This window comes from Corvus hawaiiensis, chromosome 26 (genome assembly GCF_020740725.1).
Source record: "Corvus hawaiiensis isolate bCorHaw1 chromosome 26, bCorHaw1.pri.cur, whole genome shotgun sequence".
Classification (NCBI taxonomy): domain Eukaryota; kingdom Metazoa; phylum Chordata; class Aves; order Passeriformes; family Corvidae; genus Corvus; species Corvus hawaiiensis.
The window spans coordinates 21,377,062-21,392,479 of NC_063238.1; the positions used below are offsets into that span (position 1 = coordinate 21,377,062).

Here is a 15,418-nt window from a genome sequence, read left to right on the forward strand (position 1 = left end):
AGGACTGATACCCTTCTTTCCCAGTACTGCCCTTCATCACAGAAGTGACTCGGAGGTAGTGAATATTCCAAGGAAAACACAGTAGTTAATGCTGTTTATAATAAACACTGATAACATACAGCTCCACAGTTTAAAATACTGTTCCTATGACATGAGTGGTTGTAGAGTACCTGCAGCTCCCTTTATTCCATTACCTTCTCCAGTTCTTGTTGCAAGTGGGTAGCTGGGGACTGTACTTTTTCCAGTTCGAGTTACTGCAGCAGCAGGTTCTTTGCTGGTACTCTTACCTGAGGTCAGTGATGCACTAAAACTGAAGTTTATGGCAGGCCTAAAGGGCTTTAAATTTCTCAGCCTCCTGTGGAGCTGGGATTTGATACAAGGCTGGCTGCACTGTACTGCATGCGCAGAGTGGTTTCAGAGACGTGAACTGCTTACCCACGGACCTCTGTAATACTGCACCTGAGCTGGTGGGACTAACTGACATGAGTGAGCTCTGACCTTACCAAGGAAACAAAAAGAGTCAAGAAGAGGTAATACGTACAAGCTGTCAATATTCTCCTGCTCATCTAACCCAAAGTAAAGCAAGTCTGCTGTGTCAGCCCTATTAAAAATGTTCTTGAAATTCGTAAATTAAGAATTCAGTTCTCACTATTAAGTCATGTCAGAATGGACCAAAGTGGTCCAGGCTCTTGTGATAGCAGGGTGCAATGCTCAGCTGAGCTCTTTTTGTCAAGTCTGTAGGAGGATGCTGGTCTCAGTTTCCATCTGTTGCATCTTTTACTGCCCAAGTCTTGAATAGCAGTGAAGAACACGAGTCACCTTTAGTGTGGTCCTGTTCTGAAGCACCAAGTCCTGTTTCTGAATCTGTTCATGACAGTTGGCTGTATTTCATTTCTTCTCTGTGCTTTTGGGAGGGGTTATTATTCCTCCTGTTGACACAGGTGATAACTGCCCTGGGGCAGTAGACACTACTCCACTGTTCACTTCTTCCTGTGTATTGGGGGAAGAAGACAACAGTTAATACCTGTGACAAGGTCTACACTTTTTTGTGTCAGCAGGAGGCAGCAGTGCTTCCTCACACATCTCATACAATTCGAGCACTCCAGAGAGTTAGGATAGTGAGAAAACCGAACTGACGTTACATAACAAAGTGAAGATTATTCTCTTACAAACACCGCTCCAATACGGCTAAGGCAAGTGTTTGCTTAAGGCCTGGGAGTGTTAGGGTAAATCACATGTTTAAAGCATCACTGGTGGTGGGGCACTCACTGGCTGAGGTGAGCCAGGCCAGGTGTGAGCAGGGAGGTGCTCTGGCTGCTCACAGCTGCCTCAGGACAAGGGCTGTGTAATGTACTCTCAGCTGCCTGAACTGCACATCCACAAACCACCTACCAGCATGTCCAGATAATTGGTGTGGGTCTGGATATTGTGTCGATCTTCCGCTGCAACCTTCCTAAAGTTCTTCAGCTTCACAGGAACTTTTTTTGCCACATTTGCAAAAGGAACCATCCATTGTACACACTCTGAAATGCTGTCCCAATCTAAGCCTAAAGGGTAGAACACAGGAACATATTTAGAAAGCATGAGCGAGTTGCACAGTGTTCCAATATGGCCATGAGTTAAAAAATAATACTGCAGATAAAAATTCAGAAACATCCCCCCAGAAACAGCCAACATTTCCTTATGCTTGTAACTTAAAAGGGTGCTGGTTGAGGAGGGTGAATGGAGGTCACAAGGGTTGCTATTGCTTTCCAGGGGAGGCTGAAGTGACTTGTGGCTTGAACACAAGATTGTGGGTCATGCTATAAAAACATACACTGGGTGCTGCTGACAGCCATGCATGACTGCTTGAGAACTGCATTTCAGGAGAAAAAGTGGCCAAATATATAGCTAATGATCCTCCAGACATCTGGAAGTCATAGAGCAAATATTAGCCCAAAAGCAAGAATGTTTTAATTCCTTAGCAAAGGCTGCACTGCTGAAGGTGTTTCCTTCTTTTGAGTCTTTGTAACATCTGAAATAGTGGTAGGAAGTGAAATTAGAAGGAAAAGAAACCCACAGAACAAATACTAGTGTCCATGTAGGCTTTGGTCTTTGGCAGCCTGGTAAACCAGTACCCTTTCAACAGATTTGGGCCTGTGACAGCTTCTGGAATTCCCTGCCTAACAAGGCCAAGCTTTACCGAGGTATCTTACCTGAAGCTTTCTTAACTATTTCGATTGAGGTACAGTGGCAGAGCGCTGCAGCAGCTAGTGTTCTGTACTGGAAGTCCAAAGAATTCACATCCAGAATACACAGGTCTAAAAGCTAAGCACATGAAGAGTGACAGATTTTAACAAGCTGATCCTTTAGCATGATCCTGTCTCAGAGAGGGCTATGCACACAGCAGTCCTCCTACAGCCTCTGCCTCAGAACAGGGCTGAGCTCCAGGAAGGAGTTTCTTAAATTTAAATCCTACCTAGTGCAGTATTTACACCACTGAGCTACCCAGCTTCAGTTAGCCTCTCTGAGGCTGGGCACAACACATGTCCATAACAAACTGAACCACAGCACTTCCAAAATAGTCAAAACACTCCCAAGGCTGCCTTCTTGGCAATTACACAGAAACACTGTTAGGGGCAACACAGGTAAAAACAGCCTGGGGTCTGAAATTATCCACCTTCCCCTCAGAGCTGGCACTGCTGTTTATAGAATGCTGGAGTGCACAGTGATTAAAGAAAGAAGATGGATTTTTTATTTTTCCATCACACAGAAAAGTCTTAAAGAACGTGAAAGCAGGGAGACAAGGAACACAGGGGTACTTGTCCTCAAAACTGAACTTCTTTGGTGGAGTCAAACTTGCTCATTCCTTAACAAAGTAACAGGCGAGGGGAAACAAGGGAACACTTAGAACAAAGGGGCTTTCAGTATGTGATGTTCAGTTGTGATTGTCATTGTCCCAAGAACCATGTTCCAACAGTTTACTACTGACCTGGGCTATTTGAATGAATTTTTCCTGAGAATACTGAGGTAGCAGCACTTTCGAAACGTCCTTCAGAGCATCCACTTGAAGATAGAGGTTCAGCCAAGAGACAATTGTCACTGGACAGAGTTCCCATTTTAAAGCCTGCAAATATTTAACAAACAGTTAAGTGTCTTAAACCACTCAAGGACAGTTTTGTGCTCTGAGTTCTTCCTAATCCTCTCCTGAGATTATTGCATGTATCCTTAAAAGACACTAAAGATTTACAATTTCAAACACAAATATTCTTTTTAGGTTGCATTCTCACTGCTTTTTGAAAGGCTGTGCTAGAGATCAGCACAAATCTGTATCCCTTTACCTGTGCAGTTGGATTTTATGTGTCTTCTCCATTCAGAAGCTGGGAAATTAATATTATTTCCTCAAGCTTTTGGGCTAACTGCATGAATCTGCAGCTCATATCTATTAAAGAAGTATAGAGTCCTGTGCTGGTGGAGCCCTTCCAACGTGAGGAGCACTGAAGCCCCTGTTCCTGGACAGCAAGGGACATTGGCAAGTGCAGTACATTACAGTGACAGCCTTCCAACCTGCCCATGCCTGGCTGCACTGTTAAGAGCATTTACATTCACACAAGCATGAGAAACCTGCCCTTTTCTACCAGTCAGGGACGTCAGACATCCACTGCACACACAACAAAGGCTTCACTATTGTGCAGAAACAGGGACAGGTTCTTTTTCTAAGCAAAAAAGTGACATTGAAACACAAGGCTCAGCTGGAGTCTTTCACCCAGCACTTCAAAACACAGCAAATTATTACCTTTAACATAATAAGTTCCATTCTTACAATATCATCTTCACTGCAAGCACCATCAGTGACATAAGCGAATTCCTGTATTTTAGGAGCGTAGATTTCCTTTAAAGGGAGGGAAAATGAAGATTAGTGTGTCTTATAGTTCTGAGAAAGGTTGAGAAGATACTGGGAAATACTCTTCTGTCCATGTTAACATTTCTTATGCTACAACAGTGTTTTTTCATTATATGAAGTGACTTGAAACTTCAGGAAGGATAAGGAGATAAGATATAACCTACTTGGGTGTTAGTATCTACTGTATGATGCAATGGACTTATTGCAACTCTTTTAGCTTCTGGGCAAATAAATGCTGACCAAGAAATCAGAACACCCTTTCATTTATAGCTCTTTCTACTCAGCCGTTCCAATGCTGTAAAAACATGCATTATCCCAATTTTTGTAGATGGCTGTCTGGTACAGGTTACCTGCCATGTCAGTGCTGATGTAATCACATTGATTTAAAAAAAAAAAAAGAGAAAAGCTAAAAAAAAAATGAGAAAAAGAATCCCACAACCAGCCACTGTAACTGTCAAAATCCATGGTGCAGAGATGGTTAAGGAAATTTGCTAAGCCAGCCATGCCAGCTGGGGCCAAGCACAGTTAGGTATGTAAGTAAAGGAGAGCTTGCCAGCAAAACTGCTTCCCTACCAGCTGGCTCTGTGACCACTATGGCCCCACACTTCCTTAGGACAGGTGACTGCTCATAGTGCACAACCTTGCTTCGGGAACAACAGTGAGAGCTGGGGGTTCCAAGGTAACAGCTTAATCCCAAGTCTTCCTGTCAGTCTAGCCTACTAGGCAATATACAAAATGATGCTCTTGGCCTGTGGATGTAGCACACAATGTAAAGTATCTCCCACCATCCCTGCACTTAAGACTCACACTCCACTAAATGGAGGATATCATAAGGATATCATCCTGATGTACAGGCAGTTTGAGAATTAGGCTTGGTTTTGTTCAAGTCCCACACCCATTCCTGAGATTGTTTGCCAACTGCTGTATATTTGGAAAAAGACAAGACAAAACAAAACTACTTCTAGCACATTTGCATCCCTTTTAAGTTTATGTGGTCTCCTTCCTTGCTGCTGGAGAAAGGGAGGACAAAAAGTACACTTCAAGAGACAGACAAATGCACAATTGAAGGAAGAGAAAAAAAATTTCCCCTTCTGACCTTCAGTGTTGTACATACACCATCAAGTCCAAAAATTCAGACGAGAAATAATCGTTATCACTGTCTTTTTAGTTACTCAAAATTCAACACCCTCCTCCCTGTAAGAGAGCTGCTTACCTCAAGTTTGGAGGCAATAAATAATGAGGTAATTCCTATGAGCTGAAGCATGCTCTTGTTAATGTTCTTTTGTGTCAGCATGAATCTATCAAAGAAGTCTTGAGCTAGGTAGAAGGTTTCCCGGTGGAGTGCATACACCTCGCACACCTACAACAGGGGAAAAAACAACTCAATTTTCTGTTATAAAACTGTGTACACACATTGGAGTATTCAAGCTATAACAGCAAAATGCAGTTTCATCTTCTGCACACACAAAGCTTCACATACCTAGGTATGGTACGATGCAGTGGTTAGCATGGGATTGGAAAACGTATTTCCCATGCTCCCATCTAAACATGAATTGCCTGTGATGTACTAACAAACTTGCAAAAAATACTTTTTCCAATTTAAATAGCAACCATTTTTCCACTGAAAGAAAAAAGCCTGTTGAGGAAAAAAACCCCGACAAAACAGCAACACCTACACATACACACACTAATTACCTTGATTAAGAATACTCTGGGCTCAAGCCTCAAGCTGAAGTCAAACCCTCACCAAATTCCCAGTAGGTCTGTCCCAGGGCAGAATCACAAAAAGAATCAAAGTCTTTGGCTCTACAGCAAGCAAGCCTGGAAGCTTCTGCTGGAGTGGGCTCTGCTGGCAGGCCAGGAGCACTGCCTGCAGCCCCTCAGGCACACCGACAGCCTCACTAAGCAGGAACAAAACTGCGGGAGCCGCCATCTGCTCCATCCCATTGCTGGTTTCCCTGGCAGGGAGAACTTTTAATACTCGCATTTTATCAAAGTGTTTCAAATGCCAGTTCAACAAAAAAAGAAAGGAGTGCCAAGACCAGGAGATCTTAGGCAGAGCCCGACATTTTCACCTAATTTCTAATTGAATTGGTAGGGGCTACCACATCTCCAGCTCGTCTGCAACTCCATACCCCTTTCACAACTAGAAAGCAGTCAGATATGTATAAATTACCTACAATCTACATGCAGTAAAGAACAGGAACCAAAAAGAGTATCCAAGAAATAGATCCCGGATGCTTCATTTTTTTAGTTGGATACAAAGTCACAATAAAATCTCACTACTACAAGCTATTTTCCAAGATAAGGTTGGAAGCTCATTTGCAAATTAAGGCCCTTCCTGACCACCAAAAACACAACTGATTGGCAGAAATAGCACAGCCCCACTCTTTCAGACCCGACACATTTGCCTGATAATTGATGTGTTACTCTGATACTATTAACGACTGCTCCAAAGAAGATTCAGAACTAAAACTGTACAGACCAGGCCTACCCATAAATAAATGGCACAGTTTCTATGGAAGTGTAATTCCCAAACATAATAACACTTGGTCATGTTAAGCAGTATCTCAGTTATAATGTTACAGAAGAGTGTTAGGAGCTACTGGAGAGGTCTCAAAATTGCTGTGACTTAAATCCACTGTGGCATATAGAACCACTGAGCCGGACAACAGCAAGGCCCCTGTTGATACTTTTGTTTGGAAATTGGATTATTTCCTAATTCAAGGTTAAAAAGAACCAACAAACCAATTTAATGGTGATATGTAGATTCCGCATTAGAGGAACTAGTGAAGCACACAACTGGAATAGTTTTTTTATTCAGAGTGTATTAAAAAACCACCAGCTTTCATTGTCCTTGAAATTCCTTGCTAGTATGATTTATTTGTAAACTTTTCACATAAGAACCTGTCTCTATCAAGAACATTTCCCTGTCAGCCATTGATATATTCTGCTCTCTTCATATGATAAAATTGAAAATTCATTATGAAATCAGAAAATAGCATCATGGGCTGACACTTAAGAGCTCTTGACATAGTCAGGGTCATAAACCCTCAATACAGCTGTCTCATGGCTTAGATACAGTCTATCCTGTAAGTTAGAGATCCATAACTGGTCTGTCTACAGCAATTTCAATACAAATGTCTCAAAACTAGATTTCTCTCCCTTGCAGGAAGTAGTGTGTCAAGAGCAAAAGTTAAATTCTATTGCTCACTGTCCTGGGGGGGAAGTTCAGCTCCTCCTGCCTGGGAAGGCCTGGATGTAGCTCACCAAGAGGATCAAAAGCAGTCACTCGTTCTGTTGCAAAACAGTTTTGCCATTTCTTCTAAGTGTGCATGTTGCTATTAGATCCTTATGTAAAAGCTGTGCTTTTACCTGCCTACTTCACAGGCACAACACACAGCAAAGTAACTAAAAGTACACACCTCTAAGAGCCAGTCTAGCAGTATCGATCTCATGTGAGGTTGCAAACTAGAATGTAGTGATGTGAAGTGTTTGCAGTGAGCATATCTGTTCTCCTTTGTCAGGATGTTGAGCCAGACATCTTTGGAATTTCCCCAGCTATGGAATAAAGTTACACAAAGCATTATTAAGTATATACACAATTCACAAAAAAAAAAAAGAATAAAAACACTATTTATGTTTACAGACATTCAGAAACAGAAAGAAAAATTCTGCATACTGTAAGATCCTTATGGTAATTGGAAAACTGCAGGAATACTCAGAACGTTTTACATCACCACAACAGCAGCTTGCCAACATCATCAGCAAAGTCCCGTTCTACAGAACGGGTAGTAAAACTGAACATGTGCCTCCCAAAGTTGCACATGCAACCAGAGTTTCCTATTTTGCCTAGTTCAGTGGCTGTTCAGAGAGCAAGATAAAACCAAACCTTCCCTGTAAAAAAGGACAACATACTCCTCCCCAGGAAACACAAAGCATACCTGAAGTTGTCCAGTTTAGCTTGAGAAAAACATTGAGATAGTGTTTAAAAGTCACTTATCCATCCTTTTATTTCCTAGCTTACTTCAAGGCTCAGAAGCAAGCTCTTTAGAGAAAAATTTAATTCTTGTTTATTGCTAACTTATAATTTATTAGTACTCCAGTCTGTTTGGGAAGATGATGCCTATATCATCAATATTTGTAATTGTTATTATTTGTAATTGTTATTATTAATCCATATGGGCTTTTTCTTAGATGCACTTCTCATCCTGCAGGTAACTAAGAGGAACAGCATGTTAACCAATGAAATTATGATTTCCTACTGAAATTTTTGGAGTTATGTATTTATCTTTCCACAAGCAGAAGCAGAGAGACAGAGCTGATCACTGGTATTGCCTACAAATTCTAACCCAGGTCAATTTCATTCTGTTGCCATCATAAGTTAAAAGCTGGGGAGATATTTGCTTGTTTTATGCACAACTCTCCCCATTCAAGCAGAAAGGCATTAAGAAATCAGTTATGATCTTCCTACAGCAGTTAGGGAACAATGGAGAAGGCAGGAGAAGGAAATTATCCTCTTATTTGGCTAATCAGAAAGGATGGAGCTCAGCTTTACCAGATGCCTATCAACAACAGGATTAAACACCTTGCATGGAATGCTGTATCTGAAAATGTCTTTGAGGCAAAGAATCACCCTGCAGCATGTCCAGTTCTGATCAAGTTTGGGGCAGAACAAAGAAAAAAAAAAACCAAGGTATATCTAGAAAGGGTTCTCTTAAAGTAATGCTTCATGTTCTGCTTCTCTTGTCATTCACCTTGGCAGAAATTTTCCTTAGCACATTGCAGTAAATTTACCACCTCTTTCATTAAACCCCAGGCTGATACAATGAGCAGCTGGGTACTTATCTAACACACCTGAATGTCTAAGAAATTCTGAAATTGAAAACTGTAATTTAGTCAGCTAAGCTATCTCTCTGCAAAAGGGCAATTTTCTAGAACTGTGACTGCACCAAGCACATTGCATTGCATTAGCAAGCTACCTGCACAGTGATATTGCCACAAGTTTACTTGAACATTTTTAAGTTCTTTAAGAAAATTTTGTGTAATACTTTTTGGTCACTCAGTTCCAATAGCAGTTTAGTTTCTTTCTTTAGAAAGAAGTTTAGTTTAACCATTATGTGCCTCTTAACCACTTAGTGCCCAGTGTTAAGTTACAAAAGGACAGCTCTGAAAGGTGAAAAGTCTGGTGTGTTTATAAGATCAGGGAAAAAAAATACCCAAACAACCAAACACAAGAATTTCTATCTTTTTCTTGTACATTAAATCTTCTGTGGGATGAGGAGACAAGTAGAGATGTGTATTATGTAAGCACAACACAACAGATTTTATTAGAATAGTTCAGCATATTTCATAAGACATTAACAATTACTGCATCTGTTAAACTTACTGGAGTTCTGGCAAAGGTGATGGATTTATGAAGAGGTTCCTGAACCTGTATTTTTTGAATCTCGAGAAGTCAGTGGTTACTGATTCTTTGTGAGGTGTTTCAATAATTATGCAAGGTGAGACACCTCCTGTTATTGTGGGTGGCCAACAACTCTGCAAAATAAACAAGGTATCTTTTAAATGCTGAATTTACTATGAGAGCAAGAAAGGCAATGAGTAGATTACAGTAACAGCACCAATATATGTAATGTACAATATATGTATGTCTTTCTGGATCTCAGCATTGATTCAAGTACCAAAAACAAGAAAGATGAAAATTAAATGCCAACAAAACCTTCCATAGTCAAGACAGAACATGTATAAATAGATTGGATGCATTTGGGAACTCAGCTTTGAGGAAGATGACCGTCTTTAGTTTATGAACCCACAAGTAACCTATCCATTGCTTGAAAAGCTCAGTTACAGTACAAAAGGCAAAGATATTAATTGCTACTATAACACAAGACATTAGGTTGCTAGTCCTATCTACTTATCCATTTGGAGGGAAAAGAAAGGAGGGGGTGGAGGTTCTACTGTCTCTCAGTGGAAATTCAGCAACTTGTTATCTTCCAGTTTAGTGCTCCAGAGAGGAGCCACCCATCTCAGCTCCAGAGCTAGATACCCATTGAGCAAGCAGCAGCTGTGAACTCTCTCAGCTTGCCAATGCCAAATATAGGATGCAATGACTCAAAAGGAGAAGAGTGCAAAGGTATTCACACAGAAGGTCTCAGAGAAGGAATCCTAGATTACTGTAGTTAACTATAACTCGTTTCAGTTATGCTTATTTGGTTGTATGTAACTAATATGAGTGAGGAAGTATCAAATCCCAGGAGCACAAGCAATGCTGTAATGGCTGACAGCCTTCAAAATGGTGACACAGAACTTTAAATATTCTCTGTGAAGTTAAGGGGGAATCCCATTCACAAAGAATGGCAACAGAGGGGCAGCCTGAACACAGAAGCTTTTCCTATATAGCTGACTTGCAAGGTAAGCTACACAGGATTCCCCTAGTATATCTAAATCTATTTATAGCCAGACTGAAATATCCCAAGAGTGAAGTTACATATTCCAGCAGAATTGACCTTAATGCATGCAGCCAAGAGAAAAGGGAGGTCCTACTCCTCTTTCTCTCCTGTGATCCTCACTGCCTAAGTGCCACCCCAATGCTTGTCAGACCCTCTGCCAGGTTGATTTAACTCACTAGCCCAGCAGAATAACAACTTATTTTGTGGTGCTAAATTAGCAAGATGAACCTGCATACTGCTTCATTCAAAGAATGGAGCAAGGCAGGGGATGGAGTGCATGGCCAGCTATCAAGGAAGATGAGACAGGGAAGCAGATTTCACCCTTTCAGCAAAGTTAAGTTGTAAGACAAAGTTTCACCCCAGGTACAGCTGATGTACTTATGCAGCATTTTTTCCTACTCAAGATTTACAAAGACAACTTCACAATCAGAAGAGTTTTGCTTCACCATAGCTGTTAGACTCATTACTTTACAAACAGAATAACTGCAAACAATATTGTTTGCAAGAGAAAGTTATAATATTTCACTAATCTGCTTTAAAATAGAAAACCATAAGGCCTGTCAGTTTTAAGAGCTTCCTGTCTTAGTGACAACAGATTCCTAAAATGATTTAAATAATCAAAGGAATTGTTAAATGAAAGTAAAGATGGCCTGGCGTGGTTATGAATCTTAACTAAATGGCCGTGAAACCACACCTAAAGTTAAAACAAGTGCAGTGATCTTGTTTAGACTTGCCTCTAGGCCTTACCTGCTCTGTATATGGAACTGTTCTGAAATATCTAGGGTTATTCTCTTTTTTTCACCTACCCTTACACTGCAGTGGGTTTTACATTGAAGGATCTTTGATCTGCAACAAACTCATGTGTAAAAAAGCAAAAACATATAAAAAGGTGCTAAGCTCCCATAGTTTTTAATCTCTGAAAATACAAACTTCCCCTATTCAATACTTTCTGGTGTGGAATGCATGACTTCACACCCACCAACATAAACCAGATGGACTCCCTTACCTAGTTTGAAATGGTATTCAGGATAGAATTACCTTAATTTCATATTGATGTTTTTTAGCAATTTTCCCATCTTCTCTTTTCTTAATCTCCTGCTGAGAAGAGAGACACACATCAATACACTGACAGTGACCAGCACACCCACCTAAAGGCAAACTCTTTGCTACCCCTGCCCCACTTTATAACTTGGCAGACTAAAGATTGTCCCATCCAAATGCACTGGAGAACTTTCAGAATCATTCGATTTTCCAAGTTGCTCAACTTGCTCACCTCTGTTGTTCTTCTTTTTCTGGTCTGGAGATAATCTAGTGCTTGCAGTTCTTGTGGAGCCTCTTCTTGACAGGACAGTGGCTGCTGCTGTTTGGCTTGCAAACGGCTACTGCAAATAGCAAAGAGTAAAAAGTCATTAGACATTAGGAGAGCAGCAGCTGTTAGATGGGTACAGATAATCTTAGTACAATGCTAACAGCTTACCTGCGCCTTGACATCTTCTTTGGGCTATAAGATCTCTACCTGGATCAAAGTAATAGGATAAGCTCAGTTAGTGCATCCTCACAAAACTAGAACCAGGTTCCCTGCTTTGTGTCACGAACTCATCACAAAGAGCAGCATGTTCTACACAGCTCAAATAGAAGGGCACAAGTATTCCACTGGCCTGAGGAATGCCCAAGCAGAGCATGACTGTGGTATATAAGTACACACAGCTCCATGTCCTGCTGCAGGGTGCCCAGGTATGCCAGCAGTTTAGCTCAGGCTGCCTGGGGGTGGGGGCAGGGAAGTTATAAAGGGACATTTCCCTCACAAGAGGATGTGGGGAGTCCCTGGGGCTGTGACCCCTCTAGCCCCCCCACACCCTCCATTCCACGCACCCACACAGACACGTTTTGCTGCTGCCGGTCCCTCCGGGGCGATGCCCCCCACACCTGCCGGGATGGCCGGGCCGCGATGGGCCGGGCCAGGCGCCGCCGCCCGCGCTCCCGCCGCGCCGGTTCCGCGCCAATTTCCAGTGAGCGGGGAGGCGGCGGCGGCCTGTGCCGGGGTCAGGCTGGGCTGGGGGCACCGCCGCCGCCCGCCCTTCCCTCCCGAAGGGCCGATCAGACACCCACCCGCTCCCGAGGGTGCTGAGGGGGGCGCGGGAGGGGCAGGATCGCCGCCCCGCCCGCCCCCCCCCCCCCACCCCCACCCCGCGCTCCCGCCTGGCTGAGAGCGCGGCTCCCTCCAAAACCTGAGGGGGAAGAAAGGGGCTGCCGGGACGGCGCCTCACACGCGGGGAGACACCCACCCCCCGCCGGGACACCCCTCAGCGGGACCCCCCAGCGCAGGAACCGGAGCTGTGAGAGGGTGTCCCCACAGGCACCCCGCTCCCAGGGCAGGGGAGCCGGGACCCGCCGGGGTGAGGCGCAGGCGGGCGGTCGGGGTCAGCCCGCCAAGCTGCTCGGCCGGCATCCCCGCCCCCAGCGCGCCGGGCTCCCTCCAAAACCGGGCAGCCCGTCCCCCGCGGGGCTCTCCGCGGTGGGGCGGGGGGCAGCCGATGGCGGGATCCCGCCGGCACCCCGACCCGCCGAGCTGCTCCCGGCGGGGGTGCCCGTCCGGGCCATCGCCACTCTCCGCTCCCTGCGGATGGGGCTGCCCGCGGGGACATCTCCCCCCAGGCTGTCCTCAGCCACTCTCCCTCCAAAACGCTGCCCGGGCGGGCGGGCAGCCTGCCTCGCCGCTCCCGGTCACGGCTCCTGGTCACCGCTCCTGCCTCACCGCTCCAAGTCACCGCCGCCAGTGCGCCCCTCACATCCCCCACCACCGGCACCGTGTCTGCCGGTACCGCTACCACCACTACTACCATTATCACCGCCATCCTCAACACCGCCACCGCTACCATCACCACCGCTACCATCATCACTGCCGTCACCATTAACATCATAATTATTACTATTATTATCATCACCATCCCCCAGCCAGCCCCCGTCCTCACCGGCGGGACCCCCGCGCACCTCTGCCACTGCCGCCCGGGCCGCGCTGCTCAGCTGGCGCCGGCGCCAACCCGCTATATAGCGCGGCCGGGCCCGCGCTGCGCATGTGCGAGGGCGGCAGGCGGCTCCCCCGCCCGTCCGCCACCCGCGCCCCGCTCGCCCCAGCGCCGCCCCTGTGCCACGGGGCCGCGCCGACCCCCGCGCCCCGCGGGACACCCCGCGTCCCGGCCCGGCCGCCCCGGCTTCGCCGGCAGAGGAGTCCGGGAGAGCGGCAGGCAGCGCCGGGAGGAGCGCTGCCATCGCTGCCACCGCCCGCTGCCCCGGTACCTCTCCGCCGCCCGGCCCCGCTGGCGGGGGGCACCCTGGGCACCGTCACCCCGCTCCGCTCCGCTCCATCGGGCCCCGGGCCCCGCCGAGACAGCGGCGGCTCCGCCGGCGGCCCCGCGCGCCCGGCGGGGCTCAGCCAGCCCGCCCCGGGGCGGGGCCGCCGGCGGGGCCGCCAATGGGAGCGCGCGGAGCCGCGGCAGCGTGCGCGGCACGGGATGTAAACACGGCCCCGCGCGCCCCGCCCCGCCCGCCAGCGCCGCTGTCAGCGCTCGGCCCCCCGAGTGTCCCCGCGGCACCGGCCGGTGGGCCCCGCCGCCACCTCGCTGCGGTGAGAACGCCAGGAGGACACCGCACCGACACCCCGCGGCATGCTCGGGGGCGGCCGCCGGCTGTCACACAGCCCACAGCACGAGGGCGGGATGAAGAGAAGGCTCAGGCCTTATCTCTCTCTACAATCACCTGAAAGAAGGTTGTCGCTATGTAGGGGTCGTCCTCTTCTGCTGGGTAACAAGTGGCAGGACAAGAGGCCAGAGTCTCAAGCTGCGCCAGAGGAGGTTGAGGTTGGACATTACAAAGAATTTCTTGACAGAAAGGGTGATTAGGCATTGGAATGGACTGTCCAGGAAGATGGTGGAGTCAGCATCCCTGGAGGTGTTCAAGGAAAGACTGGATGTGGCACTTAGTGCCATGGTCTAGTTGACACGGTGGTGTTCATTCAGAAGTTGGACTCAGTGATTTCAGAGGTCTTTTCCAACCTAATTGTTTCTGTGATTCTGTGCCAGCAGAAGACAAGCCTCCCCCAAGCATAGCCTCCATGATATCCCGTAGACAAGCCCTATCCCCTACGCAACATCTTTCCACACCTGCCAGCCAGGCCCACCACTACCCCTCAGGGTCCCACCGTGTCCAAAGTGTCAGAAAAATCCACAAACACCAGAGGTTTATGTCCAAAAACGAGACAGAGGAGTCATTCAACTTTATTTGAATAAAGGGAGAGAGTTCACTGGGGCACATGCCCGCGGGGTTTTCTCTCTCAGGGTTTCAGAGGGCACAGCCTCCTTTTATTCTAAACTCCCGGCCGCATGATGCCCTGTTCCTTTCCCTGAGGTACTAGGAAGGTACAGCCTTTCCGAATCGCCTACCACATATCCCCCCTTGAACCTACTGTTTTACCCCAAAGTTCAGAAATTCAGGCTTGTGCAGACCCTTGTCTGTTTCAGCAGCCAAGCTGTCTGGGATCTGCAACAAATCCGCTGCCCAAAGTCAGTGGAGACATTAAGACCCATTTCAAAGACGTTAACACCCACACCTTCACCCATCAAATAATTTGTAAAGACATTAGCACACATCTTTCCTCTCAAAGGGAAGCAGGGCCCACTGCAGGAGCACCCACCCTGCAATCCCCTTCTCCAACAGGAGATGATGCTGAAGCTTACCCTCAGTGCCAGCACACCTCCTGCAACCAAACCCCACAGCACCACATACTTAGCAATGCTTTAAGCAGACACTTTTTTTTAAAACACCCAGTGCAGGGCACCTACAGCCATTTTGCTGATGAGGAACAACTGGCACTTTCTTGCAGCGCTGAGCACATATCAGCACAAAGAGAAGCCATGGCTGCCTTTAAGTAAATCCACATCTTTTTTTTTTTTTCACTTATTTTTCTTTTCCCAAGTGTAACATTATTAAAGAGTAAACATAGGTTTTGCCTCCAAGCATGTATTATAGTAATTAAACACAGTAACCAGGTGTTTACCCTGTGGTAGCTTTGCTATTTTAAAGGGCA

At 46.1% G+C, this 15,418-nt stretch overlaps 1 protein-coding gene across 5 annotated transcripts; it reads right to left on the reverse strand.

The window, feature by feature from the left end:
- Positions 1 to 65: 65 nt before the first annotated feature.
- On the reverse strand, positions 66 to 13,673 carry CCNE2 (cyclin E2). 5 transcript variants are annotated; one of them, XM_048286439.1, is made up of 12 exons: positions 13,633 to 13,673; positions 11,813 to 11,851; positions 11,609 to 11,717; positions 11,374 to 11,433; positions 9,273 to 9,424; positions 7,309 to 7,444; positions 5,097 to 5,243; positions 3,776 to 3,871; positions 2,972 to 3,106; positions 2,196 to 2,307; positions 1,393 to 1,547; positions 66 to 990 (listed from the first exon to the last, which is right to left on the reverse strand). In XM_048286439.1, the coding sequence occupies exons 2-12, from the start codon at positions 11,824 to 11,826 to the stop codon at positions 889 to 891; spliced, it is 1,218 nt and encodes a 405-aa protein (XP_048142396.1). In that variant the 5' UTR covers positions 11,827 to 11,851; positions 13,633 to 13,673; the 3' UTR covers positions 66 to 888. The 5 variants fall into 5 exon arrangements, with proteins under 5 accessions (XP_048142396.1, XP_048142397.1, XP_048142395.1 ...); XM_048286440.1 differs by lacking the exon at positions 13,633 to 13,673 and adding an exon at positions 13,327 to 13,368; XM_048286438.1 differs by lacking the exon at positions 13,633 to 13,673 and adding an exon at positions 13,308 to 13,359.
- Positions 13,674 to 15,418: the final 1,745 nt, after the last annotated feature.